This window comes from Haliotis rufescens, unplaced genomic scaffold (assembly GCF_023055435.1).
Source record: "Haliotis rufescens isolate VD_foot unplaced genomic scaffold, xgHalRufe1.0.p SCAF_19, whole genome shotgun sequence".
NCBI lineage: Eukaryota > Metazoa > Mollusca > Gastropoda > Lepetellida > Haliotidae > Haliotis > Haliotis rufescens.
The window spans coordinates 17028393-17053829 of NW_025963879.1; the positions used below are offsets into that span (position 1 = coordinate 17028393).

The window sequence follows — 25437 nt, forward strand, 5'->3', positions numbered from 1 at the left end:
AAACAAGCACAGGCATTGTTCCTAATCTGGATGATATTGATGCTAAGGGTATGTAGAATCGTGCCCATTTCACAAAATGAAGTGTTACAGGGGATATTCTCCGTAATACTACGCTTTTACTATCATACACTGCTCAGTTCATTCAGAAACCCAAACAACGATACGAGCAATTTGTGTAAGATGCATGAGTCATCGGTAGTTTCCGTCGCCATCATCGGTTATTTCCGTGAGGGACTAGAAAAACAAATCCCATCAGCCAATCAGAGGCGCCTCCCTATGAAGAACTGGCCAATCATAGTTCTCAAAACATACCTCGTGGTCTTTCCCCAACATGGCGGGTGAGTCCACCTCACATCACTACTTTGTTTCTCAAAATTTGAACTTTTGCGCCTTTTTTAACGTACCTTAATTTCGTTTCAGATATTGAATTTTATGCTGATGACTCAGATGATACCCAAGACGATGGTGAGTTACAAATTTATTATCATTAATATGTCCTGTCATTATACTTGACACAGAGAGAAGATGGTAAAATTGCATGTGCCCACGGTCTTGGATTTTCATGTCGTTTCGCGCCGTTACTTGTTATCAAACAATACAAAGATCACATGGTTTATAAATTATGCGTAAGGATGCTATGTTTCCTATTATTGTATCCTATGTATTAGATGTCAACCGTAGAAACACGAAAACACGTGAATATTTGGCCTTCAATTCAAACACAACAGTGACGAAAGCCAAGATTTGGATACCATGATGGTGGGGGTCATGTGACCGGGGGTTTCCGCCGACCTTTTGAACTTGGCTCAGCGTTGCATTTCTGTTCCCGCCACTCGCTTGCCGCGGCTTGATGCTTCAATTACCGACTGTTGATGAGGTATCCGTCATTTTTTGCACCATATTAGCAGTTAGTGTTTTGCGATGCACTTGTAGATAGCTGTTTGCATTAGTGTGTACTTGAGTCATGAATGACTAAGGCTGTGAGAAAGCAGAGCACGTTGTTATCGCAAAGTAGGTCAGGTCTCTCGATATCGACAGTTTGGCCAATGGCTTCTTGCGCGCCAAATTCCCCTTCCTCTCATAGGTGAGTATCGCGACTTGGCATTTTTTCATGGACGACAGTTGTATATTTGACATATATATATCGCGATATATGTTAGTGATTTTGTTGGGGTTGATAAATACTTTGTATTATTGTTAGTGTACGACACAAGATGAATTTGTCAAGATTACTACGCACACCGTGGACTTACCATGCACATGGCGCCATGTAAACCACGTGTTGGGCTAAACCTTTCCTTGTTTTTCGCAAGTATTACGTTCTGATTTATTGCTTTGAAAGTGACCGTGATTGCAAGGGTCAATAATTACGTTTATTTTATATTTTTATGTAATAAGGGGATGAATATTTTCTTTTCCTACCTGTTTTTTCTTTTACAAAATGTCATGGCTTCAGTTCTCATTGAGCTACCTGTGACAAGGCAACCGTCGTTTTACTTATCGATGGTATGGTTTTGTTTGATAGATACATAAATTCCAGATTTTCATATTATTTAAATACAGAATGATTTAATGCACCAATTAGTTCGTCGATGCTATTGTGCTAAATTATGTCCAACTTGATTACCCTTTGGTTATGCCTGATGTGTGGGGCAGGGAGAAACTTTCTTCTCTTGAAATACTGATGCGAACACGTATCCTATATCTGTGAACAGTAGTTTGATTCAATAACTGAGCATTGAACACAGTAAAGTTTTCGCTTGTATTGAATTGCAGTATCCATAATTTCTTTTTGGACTGTAGTCGTTGGCTATGTACAGTTTAAAATGGATAGGTTGATTCCCCGAGAGTTGTAATTTTTTGCTCCGTTATTGGTTAATGTGGAGCCTTAGCTGACAAGTTAAGAATGCTTGTAGATAATACTGCTTTCACATGTCTTTTTAAGTTAATATTTCTTAACCTTACAGAAGTATCTTTCATGGTTGGATGTCTTGCAAATTTCGCTATTTGTTAGGTTCCTAGTTTCAAGTTGTATTCTGTGTTTGTAGGGTATGGCTTTGATGATGGACTTGGTGACGATACAGATGACACATTGTCGCCCCTCCAGAGACTACAGAAATATCTTGACAGCGACAACATCTTCAACAGGTATTCTTTTGGATAATCAAATTCATAAAACAATGGGATGTCACTTTCGTAAAAGTAATTGTGAATTTCTGAATGTCTGAAGATATGCTAGAATGTTTTGACATGTTAACCAATGGACTTGGCGAACATGCGATGTAATCAATTGTTAAATGAATTTATGCAGGATGACATTTACTCCAAATGTGTAATGTTCTTTTGCAACAACATGTTCATGGATACACCCATGAGTGTTATTGATTTGTGTTAATATGTGTTCATGGTGGCAGACAAATGGTTGCCCGAGGCTTGCTGGACACGCTCAGAGCAGTTGGCACCAATGAAGAGGAGGCACATGCTGTCCTTAAAGCTATGGTCAAAATCTCGGAGGATTCGGGTAAGTGGTTATCATCATTTAAAAGATGGTTGACCTATTTTTTGTTTTACGACATCATTACAGAATATTATGCATTAGTCATTCGTTGTCACTGTCTTGCTTCAACCGACACTTGTATATTATGACTGACTTTCTGGGTGCTAGTTTAATCTGAATTCTGGTTCTGGCTGTTTAGGAAACAAATCGGTTTCACAAATAAGTAGTCGAAGTTTGTTTCAAATATCAGGTTTTGAATGCTTCTTTTGAAGAGTGTTAGGACTCAAATGAAAATGCTTGGAATCATTTAATTTAAATTATTTTTTTTGTCGTGTATTCTGTTTTCCTGTTATGCAACACTATTCTGTCCTTTTTTATTTATTTTGTTTCGAGAAAATGATAGAATTTTGATTCTTTTCAGAACCAACAGTACGATCCGAGTTGATGGAGCAAGTGCCCCATATAGCAGTGTATTGTCAGGAAAACATAGAAACCTTTGAAAATGCTGTGCCAACATACATCCTGCCAATGGTTGTTCGGTATCTCAACGATGGCAATAACCAGGTGAAATAGGAATTCCATCTTTGGGTTTTGGGGAGATTTGGACATTTGCAGAATAGTAAGGTGTTAGGTCTGCTCAGAATTGATCTAGACATTGATATCTTTTAATCTGGAAATGTCCATGGCTCTGGGTTTCGATTGTCTGAAATTATGGATATTGAATAAAGGATATAATAATTGCCAAATGTACAACCTGATATTTAAATTATTTCTAAAAATTGACACTGCATTTGTTTTTAGGCTTAATATTCCTTAACAGAAGTAATGGGTAAATGTTTTCTTTGTTATGTTTGCTGTTAATAGTAAGTATCTATCCAAGGAGCCTGATTTTGAAGTGTATTTTGAAAACAGATTTGACTGTTTTTGTTGAAGGTGCGGAAGACAAGCCAAGCTGCTCTCCTTGTTCTGCTAGAGCAAGAGCTTGTGGACAAAGGTATGGTGGTTACGAATCTTATTTAGAGTATTTGTCAACTGAATGTAAAGAAATTGGTTGTTTATTAACTAATGAGTTACCTTTTTTAAAACATAAATTCTGCTTAAGTTTCATGTGATCTCTATCCAGACTTGTAGCGTTATAGAATAAGCTCAGACTAGCAATACATGTTTAAGTTGCAGTAAGCGAGATTTTGTCCTAGTTTGCAGTTGAGTCCATGTTATTTTTTTAATGGTCAAAGGGAGACAACTCTGTAGCATACAATAGATTATTCTGTCAATGGAGCTCACTAAGTTCACACCTATTAACACAAGAAAATAATAGTAAAAAATTGATCATCTGGCATCCAAGGGATGTGTAGAATCCTTAATTTGTTGAAATTCTCCTTAGGATTCGCACAAGCTTGAAAAAGCATTGAAATTCGATGTCTTGTTTAGATTCTGCCTTGAAAATGGTTCATATGCGTCGAAAAAACCTTGAATATTCTAACCAAGCCCTGTCTCAAATATATGACCTGATTTAAGTACATCTTTCCTAGATTCCAAAAAACTGTTAAAATCGTAGTAAATGTGACGTTCCATTCAGTTGGTTTAACCAGTGATAACTGATATGCTAATGTCATATCATTAAAAAAAAATCATTTCGCAATGTAACGAGATTCATTTGACCTGTGATTCGAGATACATATCCTTGCCTTATGTATTATTGCACACCTAGCTTGAATTCCTTGGTCACCAGGTACCAATATGTATCATTAGAACAGATGAGTTCTATCCCAGGCTATACTCTTCCATTCATTGTCATGCAATGTGATATTTTTCAGCCGACATCGAGGAGCAGGTAATCCAAGTGATCTTGGATCTGGCTTGTCCAGACAGTCTGGATGACTACAGAACAGAGGCAGTGGCTGTGAGTGTGACGCATTGTGTTCTAAGAACTTGTAGTCTAGATTGTCTAGCTGTAGAGTATTGAGGTGTATTGGTGTTATGTTTTGTAGACTTGATAAATCTGCTGCATTCTGCCTGAAAGACATGGGTAGTGAGATGTTCTGCTAATCCATCTTACTGCTCTGTCTTTTGCACAGAGCGTAGGCAACAACTTGATTCCATGTGATTAGAACATTGGGCATGCATCTCTCTTGGTTGTTACATTGTTGTGGTTTGAGTGAAGTATTTGAGTGTTGTGAGACTACAGATGTCATGCAACGTCAACGCTGGATGTTATACTGTGGCTCCAGTCTCTATCACAGCCAGCCTTGATGAGCCATGACACCTGTCATGACGAGGTCAGCACAAATCTTCAGGAACAGGTTGGTTGATGTTTATGAGAAGGGAACTAACTCTACATCTCTTGTTTTGGATTAACAGTGTTGGATGTTCTGTTCTGGAAGTGTCTCCAAGGTCTACAATCTTGTTCAGATTGTTCTATCAGTTGCCTAGATGGTTTCTGTATTAAGATTGATAAACAGTGTTTGAAATTGAGAATAAATGTAATGTGGTCCTTATCAAACTGTTAGAACTTCAGGTGGTCTCTCCATTGAGATACTATTGCGGTTGTGTTTTCAGCTCCTAGTCAAAAGTCTGAATATAGTAAATATCTTCTGGTCTAGTAAGACCTCGTCAGGTTTAACTACTCCATATAGTAAGACTAAAATCTACTGAGAATAATGCCAAAATATATGTTTAGGCTAGTTGACTCAAAAGTATTTGACACAGACTCCTACTGCAGAAAGCCAACCCCTCTTAATTTTGAACACTGACAAGTTTGTTTGTTTGAAAACTTAACATTTTCCACTGACAGATTCTTCAGAAGTATGCCACTTCTGACCAGGTGGTTGGGATGTGTTGTACAAGCCATATCACAGCCTGCTTGGATCAGTAGTGTTGTATTGGTCGCAGCCAGTTGAAAGAAACAATGGACATATTTTGGACTTACAAGGTCATCAAAGTGACTGTGAAATGTGTTTCTGATCATATCACAGCCAGCTTTGATGAGCTCTGTTGGTCTGCCAGCCATCTGATGTCTTGCTTTATGTTTGAAAGTGTTTTTGTTTATGTACCTACATGTATACCAATCAGTGTTTGGGAGGCATCAAAGTGGTGGTGAAATGTGTCTTCTATCATATCACAGCCAGCTTTGATGAGCTTCCAGTCACTACTGCCATCAAGATGATTTTGTGACATATATGTATGTTTGCAGATAAAACCAGGGGATTTAGGCATCAAAGTGGTTGTGGTGTGTTGAAATAATCATATCACAGCCAGCTTTGATGAGCTTGATTCTTTGACATAGCCACATTCAGCAGAATACCTTAATGTGTAATCCTTTCAGCCTATAGCATACCCGAGGAGGAATATGACGAGTCCCAGAGGCAAAAGTGCTGTCTCTTCCATCAAAGTGGTTGGGATGTGGTGACTTGGTTTCATATCACAGCCAGCTTTGATGACAGAGATGCATTCACTGAACATCAATGACAACTTATAAAGTTTTTGCATGTAGTTGAGTATTGTTGCAATTTCACACAAGGCTCTTTTGCTTGCATTTTATTGCATTTCCTATGCTTTTAATTGTTTTACTAAACATTAATACATCTATTGATATATAATATAGAAATTATTCAGCTAAACACCAGAATCTAAAGTTTACATTGTTTTCTGATGTCACGATGAATGATTTTAGACTTTACTATTTGTAAGTCGCAGGTCTTATTAATATATGACGATGAAAAGCTTGACTAATTTGTAATTAAGGCATACATGTTGAAAACAGAATCTTACAAAAAAAATTTTGGGGGTCAATGTCCAAACGTGTTATTTTCTCAATTTATTCGTGGATCGATGCTCATGATGTCAATCACTGGATTGTCTGGTCCAGACTCGATTATTTACATACCACCGTCATATAGTTGGAATATTGCTAAGTGCGACGTTAAACAACAAACAAACCAAATCTCAACTTATTAAAGTTCATGTAATGATACACATTTTTGGATTAATGTGGTTGTGCAGAAAGCGTAAAGTTTTAGATGAACAGTATTTGATTCCCCGTGTTGATGTATTCTAGTTGATGAGCAAGATGGCACCTCTTCTTGGGAAGGACATCACAGAGCGTCAATTCCTGTCTCGATACTGTGAGATGTGCACAGATCCACTCTTCCATGTCAGAAAGGTCAGTACACTTCACAGGTTTCTTTGCTGAGAATTGTTTTTGACCGCAGTAAAAGAAAACAAATTTCTGAATTGAAGTGTTTCGACCGTCTGTAGTGAAAATAAGTCCCAAGTCCAAATTTCCACTGCCTGATACGTCTTAATTAAGTGCCGAAGAAACGAACAGGGATAGTGCTATTTAAGTTGCAGGTTTGCTAACATACTATCACTCTATGTACTTGCAGTGCTTGATTAAGCTTTATACAACACCAAGTGCATGTAAAAAAAATCTTTGTGTTCACAGAAAATGGATCTTTGAGTACTCATACCTTTCTATTTTATTTACAATACTACATCACTGATCCCTGTGATGTATATTTGTTGTGCTTTCTTTTGCTTGACGTCAGCAAACTGGTTACTTCAAGATATTGTGCACATTATAGGGCCGTTAAGATTCACTCGCATATTCAGTGAATCGAACCGTATCCATTAACGAATTTAATTCGCTATTCGTGGCCACTAGAATCGAATATTTATGAATATGCAATCATGTGCATTTACATACCCTGTACCTAAAACATCCATAAGAACATATGATATGCATAGATTTCTTTAAAGACAACTCTTATAATGTTTAATTTGACAGGAATTTGGTCACTGGTCATTGTAGACCCATGAAGATTCCGGGGTAGGATAGGTCTTCAGCAACCCATACTTGCCTTAAAAGGTGACTGTGCTTGTCGTAAAAGGCGACTAACGTGACCGGGTGGTCAGGCTCGCTGACTTGGTTGATACATGTCATCGATCCCAATTGCTCGGATCGATGCTTATGATGTCAATCACTGGATTGTCTGGTCCAGACTCGATTATTTTACAAACCACCGTCCTATAGCTGGAATATTGCTGAGTGTGGCGTTAAACAAACTGGTCATTGTAGCATTTGAGTAGATACTAAGACTAAGTACCTGGACAAGTGCAGTATATAAATGTATAATATAGATAATTAACAAACCATGTCAAATAACTTATGTTGTTAATGTTTCACTGAATATAACAAATAATACATCAACTGCTGACTTATTAATGTATTCGTGAAATAATATTCGCATTCATTACCCTATATTCGTGATATGAATCGTAGTCGCCTCATAGGTCATTCGTTGCAGCCCTAGTGCACATGTCCCTATTACGTTTTACAGCAATGCATCATTAATTTTATTTATGTGACACTGGCAGCAGACTGGCCTGAATACCAACTGTGATAAATTTATGGGATCTGTGTGCAACCTGGTTGTTTGGTGCAATTTGTTATCATGCCAACATGCACCTGGTGCCAGTTTGATCAAGTTCTTAATCTTTGTATCGAGTCCTGATTTGTGTGGAAAAGGTCTGTACATAATGACCGTGAATGCTGTAGGACATTCTACGTCTAGCTTTGTTTCAGTAATGAGACTATTTGTGTAAAGAATGATGTTGGGAAGCCATTGTGTGTTCAAAGTCTTGTTCCATTGAATGTTGCAGGTTTGTGCTGCAAATTTTGGAGAACTATGTGCAGTTGTAGGAACTGAAAACACAGAAGAACATATGGTGTGTATTTTCATATTTTAGTGAAATTGAAATCCCCAGTTCAAGGTTCAAAGGTTTCCATGTCTTTTCACAATCGTTTTTTTTAAGAGAAGAGTTATTTATTTCTATGAGAGATTTTGTGTCCATGATTACTGACCATACTTCTGTGTGCATGGTATGTTTCCCCATTGCACATACTTTTGTAACCTCAGGTGTGGCCTGGTATGGGTCCTCATCACATGTGTGTGGTAACCTCGGGTGTACACCAACTGTGGGATTTGATAGTATCATGATACTTGCATGTGCTCTTATCTGTGCTGCGTAAGCCACCTTTCATACACATGGTGGCCAAATATACCTGGCACACTGATTTATGTTCGCTCGTTCCGATGTGCAGAGTTGCCTTTCTTGGGCACGCCAGAAACCAATGATTGTAGGTTCGAATCCTGGTTGGCTCCGATTATGTTTCTAGGTTTGTCAGCACCATACCCATGGGTTTCACTGAAGTGGTAAACGTCTGAGACCTGCATCACTTCGGGCTTTCCTCCCTCATTAAGCTCACATGCTGCAATATAACTGGAATACTGTTAAAAGCTGCGCTAAACCCAACTCACTCACTCGCCCTTGCTTTACGAATTGTATTATGGCCATGTTGCAATGTGTTGCCTAATTACAGGTATTTCAACTGCATGGATCAGTGATGCTAATAGCAACTATATTGCCTTGTCCCTGTTCATTCACATGCCACTTTTGTTTCAGCTCCCCAAGTTTTATTATCTCTGTGAGGATGGAGTCTGGGGTGTACGGAAAGCATGTGCAGAGTGTTTCATGAATGTCTCCTGTGCATCATCGTTAGAAGTCCGACGAAATGACCTGGCCAGTCTCTTTGTAAATCTACTCTGTGACCAGTCAAGATGGGTATGTAACTACGCAGTAATGTTCAATAACTGATGTCTGAATGTTGCGACAATTCTTCAGATTTGTTGCCGTTTTTGTTGGATCACCACCCACTGCTACTTTTGCCAGTCATGTAAATGATGGTTAAGTAGTTGGTATTTGGTCAAAATGTTTTATAAAATCTGTCGCATTTATCAACATTGTGTCAATGACCTAAAACAAATGGAACAATAAGGTGCACACAACAGGAAAGAACACAGCCTGACTGCTAGAAGTGGTCCATTTACAGAGATGCCAACCCTAATTGAAGCTTTGGAGTGATCAGTGGGGATGCGAAAGCTCAAAATAACCAGAAAAAATTACCCCTTGTGTTTTCATGGTTTAATATGATAAAACATCGACATTGGATATCAAAGGAAACCATAAACATTGAAAAAGAAATTAAAAAAAGGTCCATAATAATGTGCTTCAACCTCATCAGTGGCATCTACTGAGGCCACATTTCAACAAACACAATACGTATTATCTTGGTGATTACAGTTACATTAGCAATCAAAACCCTTAATTCAATTTTTTTTAGTGATGCAACAAAAAAAAAGGCATCAGAAAAACTTGGAAGGTGTCGGGTATCCTGCATTCTTGCAGAAACATGGTCCAAGCTCCACGTTCATATATTCTTTGTGACAATACATTCACTGTTTTGCTGAAAGACAATGTGATTTTTCAAGTAACAAAGAAACATGCAATAATTTGATCTAAGATCTTTTATGCATGTAAACAATTTTTTAAAAAGAAATGTCAATTAGGGAGGACAAGTGTATTAACGTAATTTTAGGCTCAAAAGCACCATGGTGGTCATCTCTGCATTAAACAGATTTTTGTTGTGACCTACTTTTCTCCTATTTCTTACAAGAGCCATTAGTCCAAGCTGCACTGTGGTATACATGTTACTTGGCTGTATCATGCTTATCTTATGACACTTGTTAATGAACATGGTTGGGTTTTTTTAAAGTGGAGATTTGTTTCATGCCACTAGGTGAAGATGGCTGCCTTTCAACAGCTGGGACCATTTATCTCGACCTTCGCTGACCCGAACAGCACTGGTTTGGTGGTGAACGAGGACGGCAGTATCACCTTCATCCACCCTGATGGTGAACAACAGACGTAAGTTACACCAAATCTCCTTGTCTTGGACTCTTGAATCCACTTGTGATTCCAGGGCAGACTAGCTTTATTTTGCATCACAGAGGGTTTTCTGAAGTATTTTTTGACTGGCACTTCATTCTTTTTCAATTAAAAGATGAGAACCCCTAACTTTTTTTTCTAAAGACCAGCTTAATACGTCACTCGTGCTCTTGGCACCATTCTAGCTTCGTACGAATTCAGAACAAAGTCAAGCCTACCTATGCAATGTCTGCACTAAGCCAAATATTACACTGTTTCAATTGGTGATACAGCTATTTTGTTATGCTGTACTTGGCAATATTACGATTTAAGTCATAGCTGCTACAAATGTTCTTGGATGGAGATGAATTTTGGTTTGAGATTGAAATATGGTTTCATGTTTCAGTGAAGTGGAGGCAGAGATGAGCTTGAAACGAGCTGCCAAAGAAGCTTTGGGCTGTGATATCGATGACCTGGAAGCTGAGCTCTTCAGGGACGAGAGAGAAAGTGAAGACGGCTGTTCAGATCCTACTGATTTGCGTGAGGAGAACATGGAGATTGATGCTGTGGATGGTGGGGAGGAAGAAGTAAAAAAGGTGAAAACTAGAGCTAAAACAACGAAATCTGCTGTGGAAGATCAAGAAAGGTCTGTAGAAGAGATGCGAGCTGAAAAGTATGAGAACATTATCAAAGTTGTAGAAGAACCAGTGGCCACTGATGGCAGTGAATCAGCAGTGACTCTGGAACAGATCGGGGAGTCAACAGATGGTGATGTGAAAGACGGTGATGCTGCTGTGAAACCGGAAATGGAGAAGTTGGAGGGTGAGAAGTCAGCTGAAGAGGCTTCTCCGGAAAGTGATCCTGATGCTTTGGAAACAAAAGAGGAACAGACCGAGGACCAACAGAGAAAGGAGGAAGAGGAGACTGAAGTAAGTGAAGACAAATCAAATGTAAAGACATCTACCTCCTGTGCTGCAGAGGCTGAGAATTCCTTGGTGTCTGTAGAAGATGGGGAGGAGGCTGCTGGCAGCCATGTAGGACATTCAGAAAAAACACATGTACATATTGACAGCACAGAGTCTTTCAATTCTTTCCAATTCTGGCGCCCACCGTTCCCCCAAGTTGACCTGGATTTTGATTTGGTCGACGGAGCTCCAACCAACATTCACATTACTGCAAAGGTGCAGGACGACGATAAAAAGGTCTATGCAACAGAAATGAATGTGGCCGTGTCTGCAAGAGGCCTAGAGGATGTGTCCACGAGCATAGCTCAGATGCATGCAAGTGAGAAGGCAACACCCGTTGTTCAGACTACTGCTGTGGAGCAGGCTGGCGTGAAGATCCACACAGCTAGCGTGAGCACTGTTAGCGAGGCAGAGACAGTTAGCCATATCGGCAGCACCCACGTGATAGGGCAGCAGATCAATGAAGTGCCTATGGCCGTAGTGGATGGTGTTGTTCAAGGTAAGTGGCATGGAATGAGAAGCAATTTCTGTTTAGTCTTTGTAGGAGATAATGAAGGTTACAAAGGTAACGAACAAGAGTTTGAAACTCAAGGTTAAATACACAATAGCAAGATTTAAATAAGTACATGCTTAAATATCAGTTTGTGAAAAATATGTTTTCACGATATTTCTAATGAAGCCAGTGGTAAATCTACTTTACCAACCAATGAATGGACAACATAATGTTGGAAAGGTAAACCCGGGGATTCAGAAATAGAAAAGTAGATCAATACAGGAGATAGGGGCAAATACAGGAGATAGGGGCAAAGACAGGAGATGGGGACAAATACAGGAGATGGGGCAAATACAGGAGATGGGGCAAATACAGGAGATAGGGGCAAATACAGAAAATAGGAACAAATACAGAAGATAGGGACAAACACTGTTTCAGCTGCTATTATCTAGCACTTTGTGAAATAAGATGGATGAAAAAATTCTTGTTAGCATACTTAATTTAATAAATTCCAAACAGCTTTCCTTGATATAATAATTGACTTGTGTGATGAAAAACATGCCACGATTATTCACTTTTGGAACCAGACATAGGTCCTGTTTACTGGGGTCTTTGATCCGTGTGCTTTACTGATCCCCTGCCTTTTTTCAAAATGAAATAACTACAATTACCATTAATGAACATACATAACCTTTTCTTTAATTTATCTATGAGTTTGCAGTTCTGCATAAACTGTAGTAGGTCTGAAATGCTCAATTGAACTCCAACACTGAGTAATAGAAATTGACACCTTAAAAATGGCATAAACAAGGTCAATGGGACCTATTATGGTCTTCGCTGTGAACATTCAAAGAATCCTGGAATCAAGGCAATGAAACAGAAGCTTATTCAAACACTTTATATCTTTTGTACATGTAGCATTAATATAGTGACTGTTTCATAGCCACGCAGGTTGTGGAAGTGTTTTCTTGCCCTGGACAGTTCTTGCCAGTGTCCGTCTATTAATCTTGTGAAGTGCTGTATTGCAAGGACCGGTATCATACAGTTGGTGACTATAGGATAATTTAAGGAATTGGCACAGGAGGTACATTGTTCTAAGTGATATTGCATCTGGGTAGTAGTAGACATTCCACTAGCCAAGTGCTTGCATCCTGGTTACCTTTGATTTCCATGCTTGCATATGTATTCACAATAGTTTACATCTTCCCCAAACATTGCAGACTTGTGCCATTTCAGATTAGTCTGTTGCTCCGAATTTCTTCTGAACTTGAGACCTGTTTTTATTCAAAAGATGCAACTGCCAATTTCTGACTGCGGATTGAGAAATTACCATTATCTTCAAATAGACTTACTTCTTGCCAAAATCTGAAATGGCTGTCAAGATATGGACCAGTCATAGTAAGGATGGCTTTAAGATTGTTAGAGAAAGCAGAAATGTATGTTAATTTAGAGTTCTTAAAGTATATATCACATTTATTCCTTAACAAGCAGTATTGAAATTTTCCCAACATATCAAATTATTTATGTCCTTATGTACTACAATATGTACTTCACAAGTTTGACAAATGAAGTAGAGTTTTGATGGGTACAAAATGTGAGGTGCTGAACTTGTGTATTTGGTACTGTCTTGAATAAGCCTTGGAATTAGATAGATGCCTTGATGGATCCACCATGGTGATCTATGATGTACATTTCAGAGTCTGAACTAAGATTAGAATAGTTGTTTATGATTCTCTAGACATGATTCACAATTTAATTTGTATTTCCTGCTCTCCAACGCATTGTTTTATATGCAAAGATTACTGTGTGTATTTTCTCAAACTAAGCCGGAAATAGCAATCAGCTGTACACACGGTTTCTCCCAATCTACAGCTGATTCAGTTAAATAGTACCCAATGGTACAACTACAAAGAATTTTGATGCTATGGTCAATAGAAATTGTATCTGAAATTGTTTTGTCGGGAATAATATATTCCAACATCGTGTTATTTTAGTTGCAGCTTTTACCATGTTTACTTTATATGTTTAAAGTTATAAGAACCATTAGCTTAGCACTTTGTTACAGCTGATCGTGGCTGCAGGATATTTTTACGTATGGAACAATTTGATCAGTCACCGTAGGGACTTCCCTTGCTACATTTATTTTGATTGTGAAAATGTAATGTTGACATACGATAGTCAAATTGACTTTTTGAGGAGTCAAAGCTTGGCATTTGTTAAATGTATCCATTCTATGGCAACTAAGAAGTTTAATTCAATGGGTCAATAGTGGTAATCTGACTGTGGTTGTTGTAAATAACTGAGTTTTGCGATCCACCGATCACTTCACACATTTTCAATATAGGCTGCAATATCGAGGGAACACTACTGTACTTAAGATTTTTGTTCAGTATCGTGGCGTATTGATGTATATACCTTCGTATCATGGGTCAAGTATCTCGAGGCATCGGAATATCACCCTTAGTATCTCAATGCCTTGGATCACTGCTTATAATATCAATCACTATTGTCTGATCCAGAGTAAATAAATTAGTCTGCATGAAACGAAAAGGGTCATAACGTTCAATAGTTTACTTCAGAAACTTTTGTGATAATGTAGACATTGTTCATTGAATATGTAGCTGATGGAGCCATTATAACAATGAAATGTCAATTTGTTTTGACTACTTCAAGTGTGATCATCAGTAAATTTGTTTGGTTGCTCATTCTATGAACATTTAAACGATGTAATAAAACAAATATTGGAAAAATGTTAGTTTGATTTCATACATTAAATTAAGTTGGTTTTTTTAAAAACGCAAGGATTTCTTAATACAGGGTTCGAATTTAAATTCAGTTAATGTGGATGTCTATTGTATTGTCTGTATTTTTTTTGCATTGTTTTTCTCTGTATTTCAGATCTAAGTACCAGTAGTATAAGCTACATTGATAGCGAGTTATCCTTGTCTTCCCACGACAGTCTTCGTGAACAGTCACTCATAGATGACGCCACTCTAGCTCAACAACAGGTAAGCCCCAGATGTGTTTTGTGAAGTTTGGACCACAATTTGTTTTGCAGATGAATCCTGTTAAGTTTGGATCAGAGTTTATTGCCATTATCATTTGTTGTCGTGATGATTCAAACTGAAACTTAGGTATTTAGTCTGTAATCAATACTTTTCATTGTTAGGTTGTCATTAAGCTCGTTAAATTTCCACAATATATTCTTTAAATTACTTTCATCAGCAGCTGCTGTCTCTTTTAATAATTGCTAATGTTTCGCATTGATATGTATCATGATAGTTAAGCCAAAGGAAAATATGTACAGCCTTAGTGATGTGGCTAAATCGTCTGCCTGAAGGGTGAGGTTGATGTATTGATCTGCTGCGCACCAAGACATTAAATGTTGATACTTGAAGTCCTGCCTTGCGCAAGGCATTAACATGATTAAGGGGATAAAACAAGTTTTGATCGGGTCGAGACAGTATGCTGTGTTTGAGGGGGATATCCATGTTAAGTGATTGCGAAACCTTGTGGACCACTACTGAAAATGGGGGTGGTCGGGTAGCCTAGTGGTTAAAGCGTTCGCTCGTCACGCCAAAGACCCAGGTTCGATCCCTGAAATTGGTACAATATGTGGAGCCCATTTCTGGTGACCCCCGCAGTGATATTGCTAAAATCGGCGTAAAACCATACTCACTCACTACCGAAAATGGGACTTGCTAGCCAAAAGGCCATATAGACAATTGCCGTTGAATAACTCATATTGTGTCCCAAGGGACGTACAATAATATTCATTGTACCAAATTTTTCACAAGAAATAGAGTTCCTGTCATTCAAGTAATTATTGAATCTCACAGAACAGTTCACTACACCATTTCATTACGGGACCCTAATTTCCTGTAGGGACCCTTGAAATTAGTAATTTGGGGCAAAAGCTGATTGGCACAACATAATTTGGGAAAATTATGGCCATGGACAAAGTGACCACCTGTAATAATACCTGTTAGATCGAATCCTGTAGCAGCTACCAGATGCCCCACCCCTTTTATATATATTTTTATGACAGTTACTATGTCACAGGCTCATTTCTTTTCGTTTTTCTGTTTCAGGACATTGTGCCGCAGTCTCTCCTAGAGAACTACCTGGGCATGGTTGACCCTTCCCGTGCCCAGACTGTGGACACCGAGATCACTCGGCACTGTGCCTACAATCTCCCTGCCGTGGCCTACACACTCGGCAGACAAAATTGGCACTGCATTAAAAACCTGTATGAAACTTTGGCCCAAGATATGCAGGTAAATGAGGTAAACTCCCTATTTACTATATTTCTAAGTATCTGCACTCTTCCTGGTTGTGTGTTGTCCGTGGTCTGGCTGGTTGGTCACCTGATCGATGGCTGATGCATGCTCTGTTAGCTCCCTGTCTTGCACTGTATGTATTCTGTGGCAATTGCTTCAATTTCAATGTCATCTTAACATCTGTTGTCTAGATTCAGATTGTTGACCAAACATAGTTTATCATGAAAGTGGTCTATTACCCTATGCAATTTTCATTTGACATTCATGAATCCGTTTTCATAGCTCTGTGGTTTCCCCACAACAAATAAGTGAACCCATCCATTGCTATGCTGTAATCATGATTGGATTGGTCATACATGCCAAGTTTACACTTTCTCAAAACTATTTTATACTTATGAATATTTTATCAAAATTGATTTGGTTGGTTAAATATTGTCTGAGGACAACTGAAGGAGATATATTTGTCTGTCGCGTTACGAGTCGGGCATGATTTTCCAAACCCAAGATTCACATTGTTTGCAGATCATGTTTTTAATTTCTGGTTCAACCTCAAATTCACCTTCAAATTTTATTGATGAATTTCTATTTTTGTCCAGATGTTTTAATGAAGTTTTATAAGTATGTATAGGTCAAACCAAAATTTGGTGGACATTAAGAAATGCTCATAATATAGTTGAATATTACTGTCTGTTTCAGTGGAAAGTTCGAAGGACTTTGGCTTTCTCGCTTCATGAAATGGCTATGATCCTTGGTGAAGAGATCACCCACAAGGATTTGGTGCCGGTGTTTGATGGCTTCTTGAAAGATTTAGACGAAGTTAGGATAGGTGTTCTTAAGCACCTAGCTGATTTTCTGAGGGTATGTAGACCAGTTTTCCAAAGATGATCTGACATTTATTTTATAAATACTACTCCATACAAGACTGCCAATTCTAGGTTAATATTGTTACAGGGAAAGTTTTGATTATTTAGAATGATTATATAATGGAGATTTTAATGGTCTGCGACTTAAACCACTAGTCTGAAGCCCAGGTCACAATTAAATTGTGTGCTTAGTAAGCGCAGCAAATAGACCATGTAATTGCACTGAAAATGTTGTTAAGCCAGGTTCTGGCGAGTAGACTTAATAGGTTTTGGCACTGACTAATAGCACAACTTGTAAATAGTACCTTATTCTTACCAGTCGAGGTTAAGCAATGTTGAAATCTTAATTGTATCCATCTTGTTCGAATTCTTTTATTAACCATTGACATTTTTGTTCAGATGCTACGGCCTGATGTTCGAAGGCGCTACCTGAAAAAGGTGCAGGACTTCATGTCTACAGATAACCATAGAAACTGGCGCTTCAGGCTGGAGCTAGCTGTGTGAGTAGATTGATCTTTGCTGATCTTTTTTTTAGCTTTCCATTAGCCATGACCCTCACTCCTACTGGGATCGAATAGTATACCATGGTGGCCAGTGTCTTATGCTTGTTACGAGAGGAAACTTGTTAAGGTCAAGCAGCAAATAATTTACCAGGACTAAGGGTTCATAGACACAGATAAAAAGTGTTGTATCTGTCCAGTCGAGCCACTCAATCTACTAATAATATCGAAAGTTGCAGTAGTTGACATAGAAACTAAGAGATAAGATTATCAACTGTTTCGTTATCACATGTCTGATGTACTGTAGATATTCAATGCTGCCAACAAAGGCGATGACGACCATATAAGAGTCCATGTGCTATCATTGAGTTGTTGCAAGTGTGATTGTGTTTCCAGCCAGCTGGTTCTCCTGTGTGAGCTGTACAGCCCTCAAGACATCCGCCAGTATATCGTCCCCATGTCCCTTGCCTTAGCTTCCGACAAGGTCTCCGAGGTCAGACACATGGCCTACAGGCTGGTAAGTTAACTTTCATTTATGTTTGAACCTAGCGTGCACAAGGGATTAGCTGGAATTTATAGGGTTGTCTTCAATGCTGATGACAAAGAAACAGGACTGTTATTGATGAATAATAATTCTGCTTTATTTTTTTGTACTTGTTAAATATGTGATCATGTCCGACATCGTGTAGTGAACCTTACTGACCGATGAATGTCCAGATAGAAATGTCACTTTATTAATGCGAGCAAGGAACGCTCACATTTGTTTTGCATTAATTTATTGACTTGACAGTGATTTCTGTTAAAATGTGGAACTAAATTGTATTGTATGGTCACTGATTTGTTGATTGTCATCCCCAAGGGCGGGGCATTAGACAGGATTTTTCAGGCTAGGTAATTGATATTGATGGGGAAATGTGAAGGAATAGTGTAGAGTGTGGTGTTAAACTTCCAGCAAATTGTATGAGCATTCCCATAAGACATCTGAACGTTGGTTGTATATGTTCCAGTAGAGAAAGTTTCTTGTCCAAATTACCAAGTTTTAACCTCAAGTGATTGGCGTAAAACTTTCCTGTGATACCTTCCTGGCCTGTTATGTACTTTCAATGTTTCTTACAGCTGAGCATAATTCTACATAGGATGTTTGAGGAAAATGAAGAGAACCTTCTGAGGGCACTGGTGTGTGAAGTTATTGACAAATTTGCCTTGAGTGCCCGCTGGATCGGGAGACAAATGTAAGTCAAGTCACTAGGTCCTGCCTTGAATTTTCTTTTCCACAGATTGTTTACTCCTAAAAGTCATTGAGGGAAACATTTATTGTGAAGAGTTCATTGCATTTGTGAATAAGGTTGTTTATCCAGATCGTTAACAGTAAATGATCATCTCACTGTAGATATGCATGCACAGCCTTGAACTGTAAAATGCCTCATTGCTATGTAGCAACATTAAATTAATTGCTCAGTTTTCCATCCCATGAGGATTCCCGGTTTTAAAAAAAAGGTTCCCCATCTACCTTTGCTGGTCGTAAGAGGCATCTTAATATCATTGAGGTGGCACGGGTGGCCCAGCCACCTAAGGCACCGCGATTCGCTGTGCAGAGTTGCGTACCTTTGGCACGCCGGAAACCTATGATTGTGGGTTCGAATTCAGGTTCGCCCCGATTATGTTTCTAGGTTAGTCAGAACCATACCCGTTCTCGTGGTAAACGTCTAAGACCTGCATCACTTCAGGCTTTCCTCCCACATTAAGCTGACACGCCGTGATGTGACTGTTGTGCTAAAAGCGGCGTTAAACCCAACTCACTCACTCACTCACTCAATATCATTGAACCCGACCGCATGGATCTGTCATCCGCCATGTAGCTGGGATATTGAGAGATTGGAGGTAAACAATAAAGCTCATTGTTTACCTTTGTTATGCAGATTTGCCCAAATCTGCCATGTGATCCTGGAAGAGAATTCACTACCTCCTGCGATGTTTGCTGAGGAACTTCTTCCAAGCCTTTTAAATCTGGGAGTAGATGCAATACCCAATGTACGCCTGTCTATGGCTAAAGTCCTAGCACAATGCATTGTGCCTTTAGGTAAGGAAGAGTGGTTTGCAACCAGTTTCTATTTATAAAGTGACAAGTCCAGAGTTTCATGGTCAACAGTTTTTTATCATATTGTTTAGAAATTCTTATGTTTCATCTCAGATTGACTAATCAGGATCTAGGATCCTGGCTGTAGTTTTCAAATTTTCTTGTTTTAAGTCATTTAAGATTTAACAGATACATATATACGCACATCCTTTTTTGGAAGACCGTGGGAGGGTGCAGATTAATTAGGTCCCCATATACTTGTCCTAAGAGGTGTGGTCAGACCGACTTGAGTGTCATATTGTACCTTGAAGACTTATTTATTAGTGAATATTGCTGTTTCTATTTTTATCAGGCCATTGTCTTTGTTTGCAGAATATTTCACGTCGCAACGGAACCCTCAACATGAAGAGCTGATAGCTACCTTGCAGAAGCTGCAGGCAGACACAGACCGGGATGTTCGCTTCTTCGTCTCGCAGCATCCCGAGACAACTCTCTCGTCCCCGCATGACACAGTGAGTGACACTGACAGTCAGAAATGCTTTAGCATTGCCACGCCAGGAAATGCATATGAAGTAGATCTTGAACAAGTTAGGTTAGTGAATGTGAGGACGTGTTTGAGAAGATGGTCTTAACCATGCTTCAGAATTTTGACTTGTCTGTAATCTATGGCCGAATAGGTCCCTGGTACTCCATGCCCTTTTCAAAGAGCTGACTTAAGTGAGCATCAGGTGGATCTGGGTGTGGTCTGATAATCATTGTACCCAAAGACTGCCTCCGTGGTCTAGTGGTAGAGAGGCCGCTCAGAGCGGAAGGTCCGGGGTTTGATCCCTGGCTGCTCCATACCAAAAGACGTTAAAGGATGGTACTTGTTGTTTCCCTGCCTGGCATGCCTTTAAGGCTGAAACAAGCACTGGTCTGCTCGGAGTCAGTATACTGTGTCTGAGTGGGGTATACTGTGGCATGGTATCTCAGTGAGCTAGCAATGTAAATTGGCATCAGTCTGGCCTAGTACATGCAGCCACATATGTGTATGCATGTTGCTAAATAAGTGCAATAATCTTGGACGCGACGTTAAACCCAATTTCACCATCATTGTACACAAACGTTGTGGATATTTGCTTGTACTATCATCCACTCTCTTGTCTTACCCAGGCTCAGTTATTACATGTTGCCAGATATGGCTGGCTGAGAAGAAAATACTGGTTTTACATTTAAGCACCATCATATGAACATGAAACTTTTTACAGCAGTTGCTGTCCTATTTATGAATGAAGTGGGGTGGGTAAACTTGCAGTTAAAGCGTTGGCTCTGTAGATGGTTTAGCTGGTTTATGGTGTCGCTCTTCTCTTTCTCTCCTCTCTCTGCCCGATTTGTATGGCTGGAATATTGTTGAAAGTTGCATGAAACCAGCAGCCTCATGCCTTCCAAATGTTTTTTAAAAAACCAACATTTCTCTTTCAGGTGCCTGTTTAACCTGCTGTGATCGCGTCACCATGGTGCTCAAACACTCAATGGGGTAACTACGTCTCAGGTGGACAACAAATGGCGGGGAACTTGACACTCAAGGGAGGCAACTGTGAAACAGACCTCTCCACACTGTACAAATGTAAATTTACATCCAACTGGCTGTGATGATGAAGTATTTACATGATGATGCACAGGATATGTTACAGCGCTGCACATATCTTGTGGCTAGCTGCACAATATAGCGATTCCAATGAATATCTGTTGTCACCTATGAGTGAATTTAGCCTTGTTGGCTTCCCTCTAGTATGTATGTCCTGTAATCCCTACACATTACCCTTCCACTTAAGATGTTCTATACTCTGTTTACTATCTTCACAATTAACTGAAAGTAGTTCATGAATGAAATATTTTACAGCAATTTCAAAATCTGTGTATTGCACTGAGAAGATTGTTTGATTTGAAAGTTGCTTAGGCATAATCCTTGTATCAACGGTTTATTGCACTGATGTATTCTTTATGTGAATGTTTTGTCAAGAGCTGTAGGTGGTTTTCAAATTGAGTGTATCTGAGTCTAGGAATGCTTGTCCACAGCTAAAAGTGTGTTTTGAAGGAATAAAACGAATTCAATATAAGTCAAGTTGGACAATCACCTTGTATTCTTGTGAATATCTGTTACCAAAGCGACACTACAGTCTTTCTTAGCTTTGTAGTTGTATCAATAATATATTGACAATGTTAATGTTTTACTTGATCTGAAGATTACAGTATTTTGCCAGTGATATTATTGACAAGTTTTTGCTTCAAGTTTCCAAGTGATTCACTTCACTGTAGATGATATGAGTGACGAGTTTTGACAATGTAGCGAGTGACTAGGATGTAGTCTTTAGTTTGCAATCATTGAAGTCCCATCTAGAAGTAAGACTAACAGTATCTCAGGTTTCACATAGCTGCTGAAATGTCTCTGGAGTTATCTGCATTTCCGTTCATCCTTCATTCCTTGGGCCGAGTAGTTGCTATTGTCTTGTCGAGCAAAGAATAAAAGCATCCGGAAAGTCTGCTTGAATGACATTGATGTTGAATGGCATCTTGTATGGTGAATGAGTTGTGCATATCATTGAAAACGGTTCCAAATTGTCTCGACATGTTTGAGGTTGACTTGGGACACTTGGGAAGTTGTTGATGGTATGTTAGCAGTACTGAGGCAGCTTTCCTTGCCATTTATCCAGTTACATTTCATCAATATGATCTACAAGATTTCAAGATGTAAACCACATTATTTCAATCTAATGTACCTCTATTTGTTATTTGTTAACCAGACCACAATTGTCAATATCTCAGCTCTGCATACATTGGTACATAAGTAGCACGACAGTACGACCATTAGCTTTTTACTCACCCGAAATTTCCTGTCTATTTGCTATAATTTTCCACAGGGAAAACTGCTTATTGTTATGTTAATCTGAAGGTGTAGATACATATGAAATAGGCTTTGTAAAACCAATTACAAATGAAGCTTTTTACATCAGACCCTCAAGGAAAATATAACCTCCTGAACTAAACAGACATCTTGCGAAGAAAATTTGAAGTGTATGTCTCGAAAACAGACCATCTCGTATTTCTTTAACTCCAAAGAATGTAAGGTCCGTGCATAAAATACATCCATTATGGATTCCTCGTTTCTTTAAGCTGTTGCTCACTTTCAGTACTGAACTTGTATCTTTAAGTGGCCTATCAGATGCCGTAGTATCTGCTGACAGTTGATTTGAGGATTTCAACTTCTTTCAATGCAAGTTGCTCTTACTTTATAAAGATTCTGGTTTGTGTACCAAAAAGTCATTGAAAAGAAGTTGAAATCCATCTCGTCTGTCGTTATACCTTTAGAATTTTCAGTAAGTGCCTTAACTAAAGGTGCCATCAGTATGAATCAACAGGCAAAAATACGGAGATATTTTAGGGCATGATATTGTGTGAACTTGCTCCTCTGATTTGTGTTGACTCTCCCTCCATGAACATAATAGAAGTCAACTGTTCATTATTAACTGCATACTGTGTGAGACTCGGTGCAGAGCATTAGCTACACCTTTTATATATCCTGTAATGCATTGGAAATTAATGTGTTCTAGCACATGACTGATTAATAATGTTCATGGAATGTAGGCCACTTGTTCTGCTCTTTGATATGGAGACCAAATCACATTTTATATACTAAATAATATCTTTGGTGCATGTATTAGTCACTTTACAGTTCTAGTTCATTAAGTCTTCTGTGCAAGATCTTGTCCAAACCATGCCAAAGTGAAGATCTCATTACGGCTGATTTTTAACTGATAGTTAGTGTTACATAGTTTCCATAACTTGGAGTGACCATACATGTTAATTTCCAATGCTGCAGTCTCAAGCACAACTTGCCTCTGAAACATACTTAGCATAGAAGCTTTTGGAGTAGCTACAGCCCCAGGCCCCTCTTGTGTCGTGTTGAATGTGGTGTGTGTGTTCGCGTGTCTGTGCACTGCTACACAGAAAGCGTCTTTCAACAAAGTCTTTCAAGTTGCTGCTGAATGCATGGGCAGTTGGGCTGAGCATTGTGCAAATGTCAAACGAAATATTCCAGATGGGCGACATGTTTTTAGCAGAATATTGTAATTTACTCTACCAAGTTTTGTATTTTAGATGTTGTACATTCAGATAATGCCAAATGGTCAAAAAAGGGATTTATTTATTATATTTGTTTCATATGAGCAAAAAAAGGTAAAATAAAATTTTACTTTCACTAATCCATTCTATTGTCTTTATTAGTATACCGACATGGGTACAATGTGTGGAGCCCATTTCTGGTGTACCCTGCCGTGATATTACTGGAACATTGCTAAAAGTGGTGTAAAACCATACTCACTATTAGTGTAGATGGCACAGGTGGCCCATTATAAGGCCCTGCAGTTTGCAGTGCAGAGTTGTGTCCCTTGAGCACACCAGCATCCCATGATTGTGTGTTCAAATCCCAGTTTGCCCCAGTTGTTTCCAGGTTTGTCAGCATCATGCCTGTGCTCGTGGGTTTCACAGTAGTGGTAAGTGTTGGAGACTGTCATTTTGGGCTTTCTTACCACATTAAGCTGACACACTGTGATATACTGGAATACTGTTCAAAGCAGCGTTGGGTTTACATCACTGATCATGAACAGTTTCTTGCTGTCATGCTGCAGTTGGACACCTTGCATGCCATTGATTGGAGTTTGTTTTGTGCAGAGAGGGAGAAACATTTCAGTGTAGACCTGCAAGGGACAACAATATTTTATAGATGAATGATATTCTTTGAGTTTTATCCAGTAACTGCTAAGTGCACGTCATCATTCCCCTTTGTGGCAGACCGCCTCTGTGGTGTAGTGGATAGAGCCTCTTAAATGAGTGAAAGGTCGGTAGTTCAATCCCCAGTTGTCTTTGTACCAAGATATGAAACTTGTTACCTTGATGCTCGACATGAAGGGGATAATGCAAAGACTTGTCTTGCCATGAACAGTAATTTGATAGTTGGAAAATTAAAAACTTTGGTAAATCATATAGACTTGATCAGCTCAAATGTGAAATGTGTATCATTACTTCAGATTGACTTATACTGAAGAATTAGCTGACTTGGATGATGCATGTCATCGTATCTCAATTGCGTGGATTGATGCTCATGATGTCAATCACTGGATTGTCTGGTCGAGACCCGATTTTTACAGACCACCGTCATATAGCTGGAATATTGCTGTGGGCGGCGTTAAATAAACATACAAAAGTGAAGAATTACAGCAACAATAACTTGTTTGTTTCATTTTTAGCCCCTATCAAACAGGTGTATACTTTTTTTCCAGCAGTTTAGGTCAATATAGGTAAACATTCCTTGTACTCTTCCTTAAAAAACCTGTTCACATCTTTTGCTAATTGCCTGCCTGATAATTGGTTGGAAATCACTTTAGAAAACCTGTTATAAATGTTATTTCGACCACTGAGGTGACATCTTTAGAGAGAAAACCTGAACACAAGTGATTAGAGCCAAAACCATGTCATGAATCCCTTAATAGACAACCATAGCTTCATTGGGATAGACGTGATATTTTACCCAACATCTCCCATAATCTCTCAGAAGCACTCCTAAAATCCCCCATCACAACTGATACAAAATATCAAAAATCGGGTGACAGTTCAGTGAGTATAGCATTTGTTTGTTTTGTTTGTTGTTTAATGCCACACTCGGCAATATTCCAGCTATATGACAGAGGTCTGTAAATAATCGAGTCTGAACCAGACAATCCAGTAATTGACATCAAGAGCATTGATCCACGCAATTGGGATACGATGACATGCATCAACCAAGTCAGCAAGCCTGACCACTCGATCCCATTAGTCGCGTTTTACAACAAGCATTGTCATCTAGCCACTGACGCAATGACAGTGGTCCATGTGTGTCATCAAGCCAGTGACAGTGGTCCATGTGTGTCATCTAGCTTCTGACAATGCCAACGGTCCATGTGTCATCTAGCCTCTGGCA

General features: G+C 39.0%; 1 protein-coding gene across 4 annotated transcripts; it reads left to right on the forward strand.

Moving 5' to 3' along the window:
• Positions 1 to 243: 243 nt before the first annotated feature.
• LOC124137572 (serine/threonine-protein phosphatase 4 regulatory subunit 1-like) lies at positions 244 to 23683 on the forward strand. 4 transcript variants are annotated; one of them, XM_046503928.2, is made up of 21 exons: positions 244 to 338; positions 421 to 465; positions 2049 to 2148; positions 2415 to 2521; positions 2919 to 3061; positions 3431 to 3491; positions 4315 to 4400; positions 6555 to 6659; positions 8159 to 8224; positions 8963 to 9121; positions 10137 to 10264; positions 10671 to 11728; positions 14621 to 14730; positions 15814 to 16008; positions 16699 to 16860; positions 17265 to 17365; positions 17762 to 17882; positions 18482 to 18597; positions 19285 to 19445; positions 19815 to 20034; positions 20904 to 23683. In XM_046503928.2, the coding sequence occupies exons 1-21, from the start codon at positions 332 to 334 to the stop codon at positions 20923 to 20925; spliced, it is 3273 nt and encodes a 1090-aa protein (XP_046359884.1). In that variant the 5' UTR covers positions 244 to 331; the 3' UTR covers positions 20926 to 23683. The 4 variants fall into 4 exon arrangements, with proteins under 4 accessions (XP_046359884.1, XP_046359885.1, XP_046359887.1 ...); XM_046503929.2 differs by having other exon boundaries at positions 245 to 338; positions 15814 to 15999; XM_046503931.2 differs by having other exon boundaries at positions 247 to 338; positions 19815 to 19954.
• The last annotated feature ends 1754 nt before the right edge of the window (positions 23684 to 25437 follow it).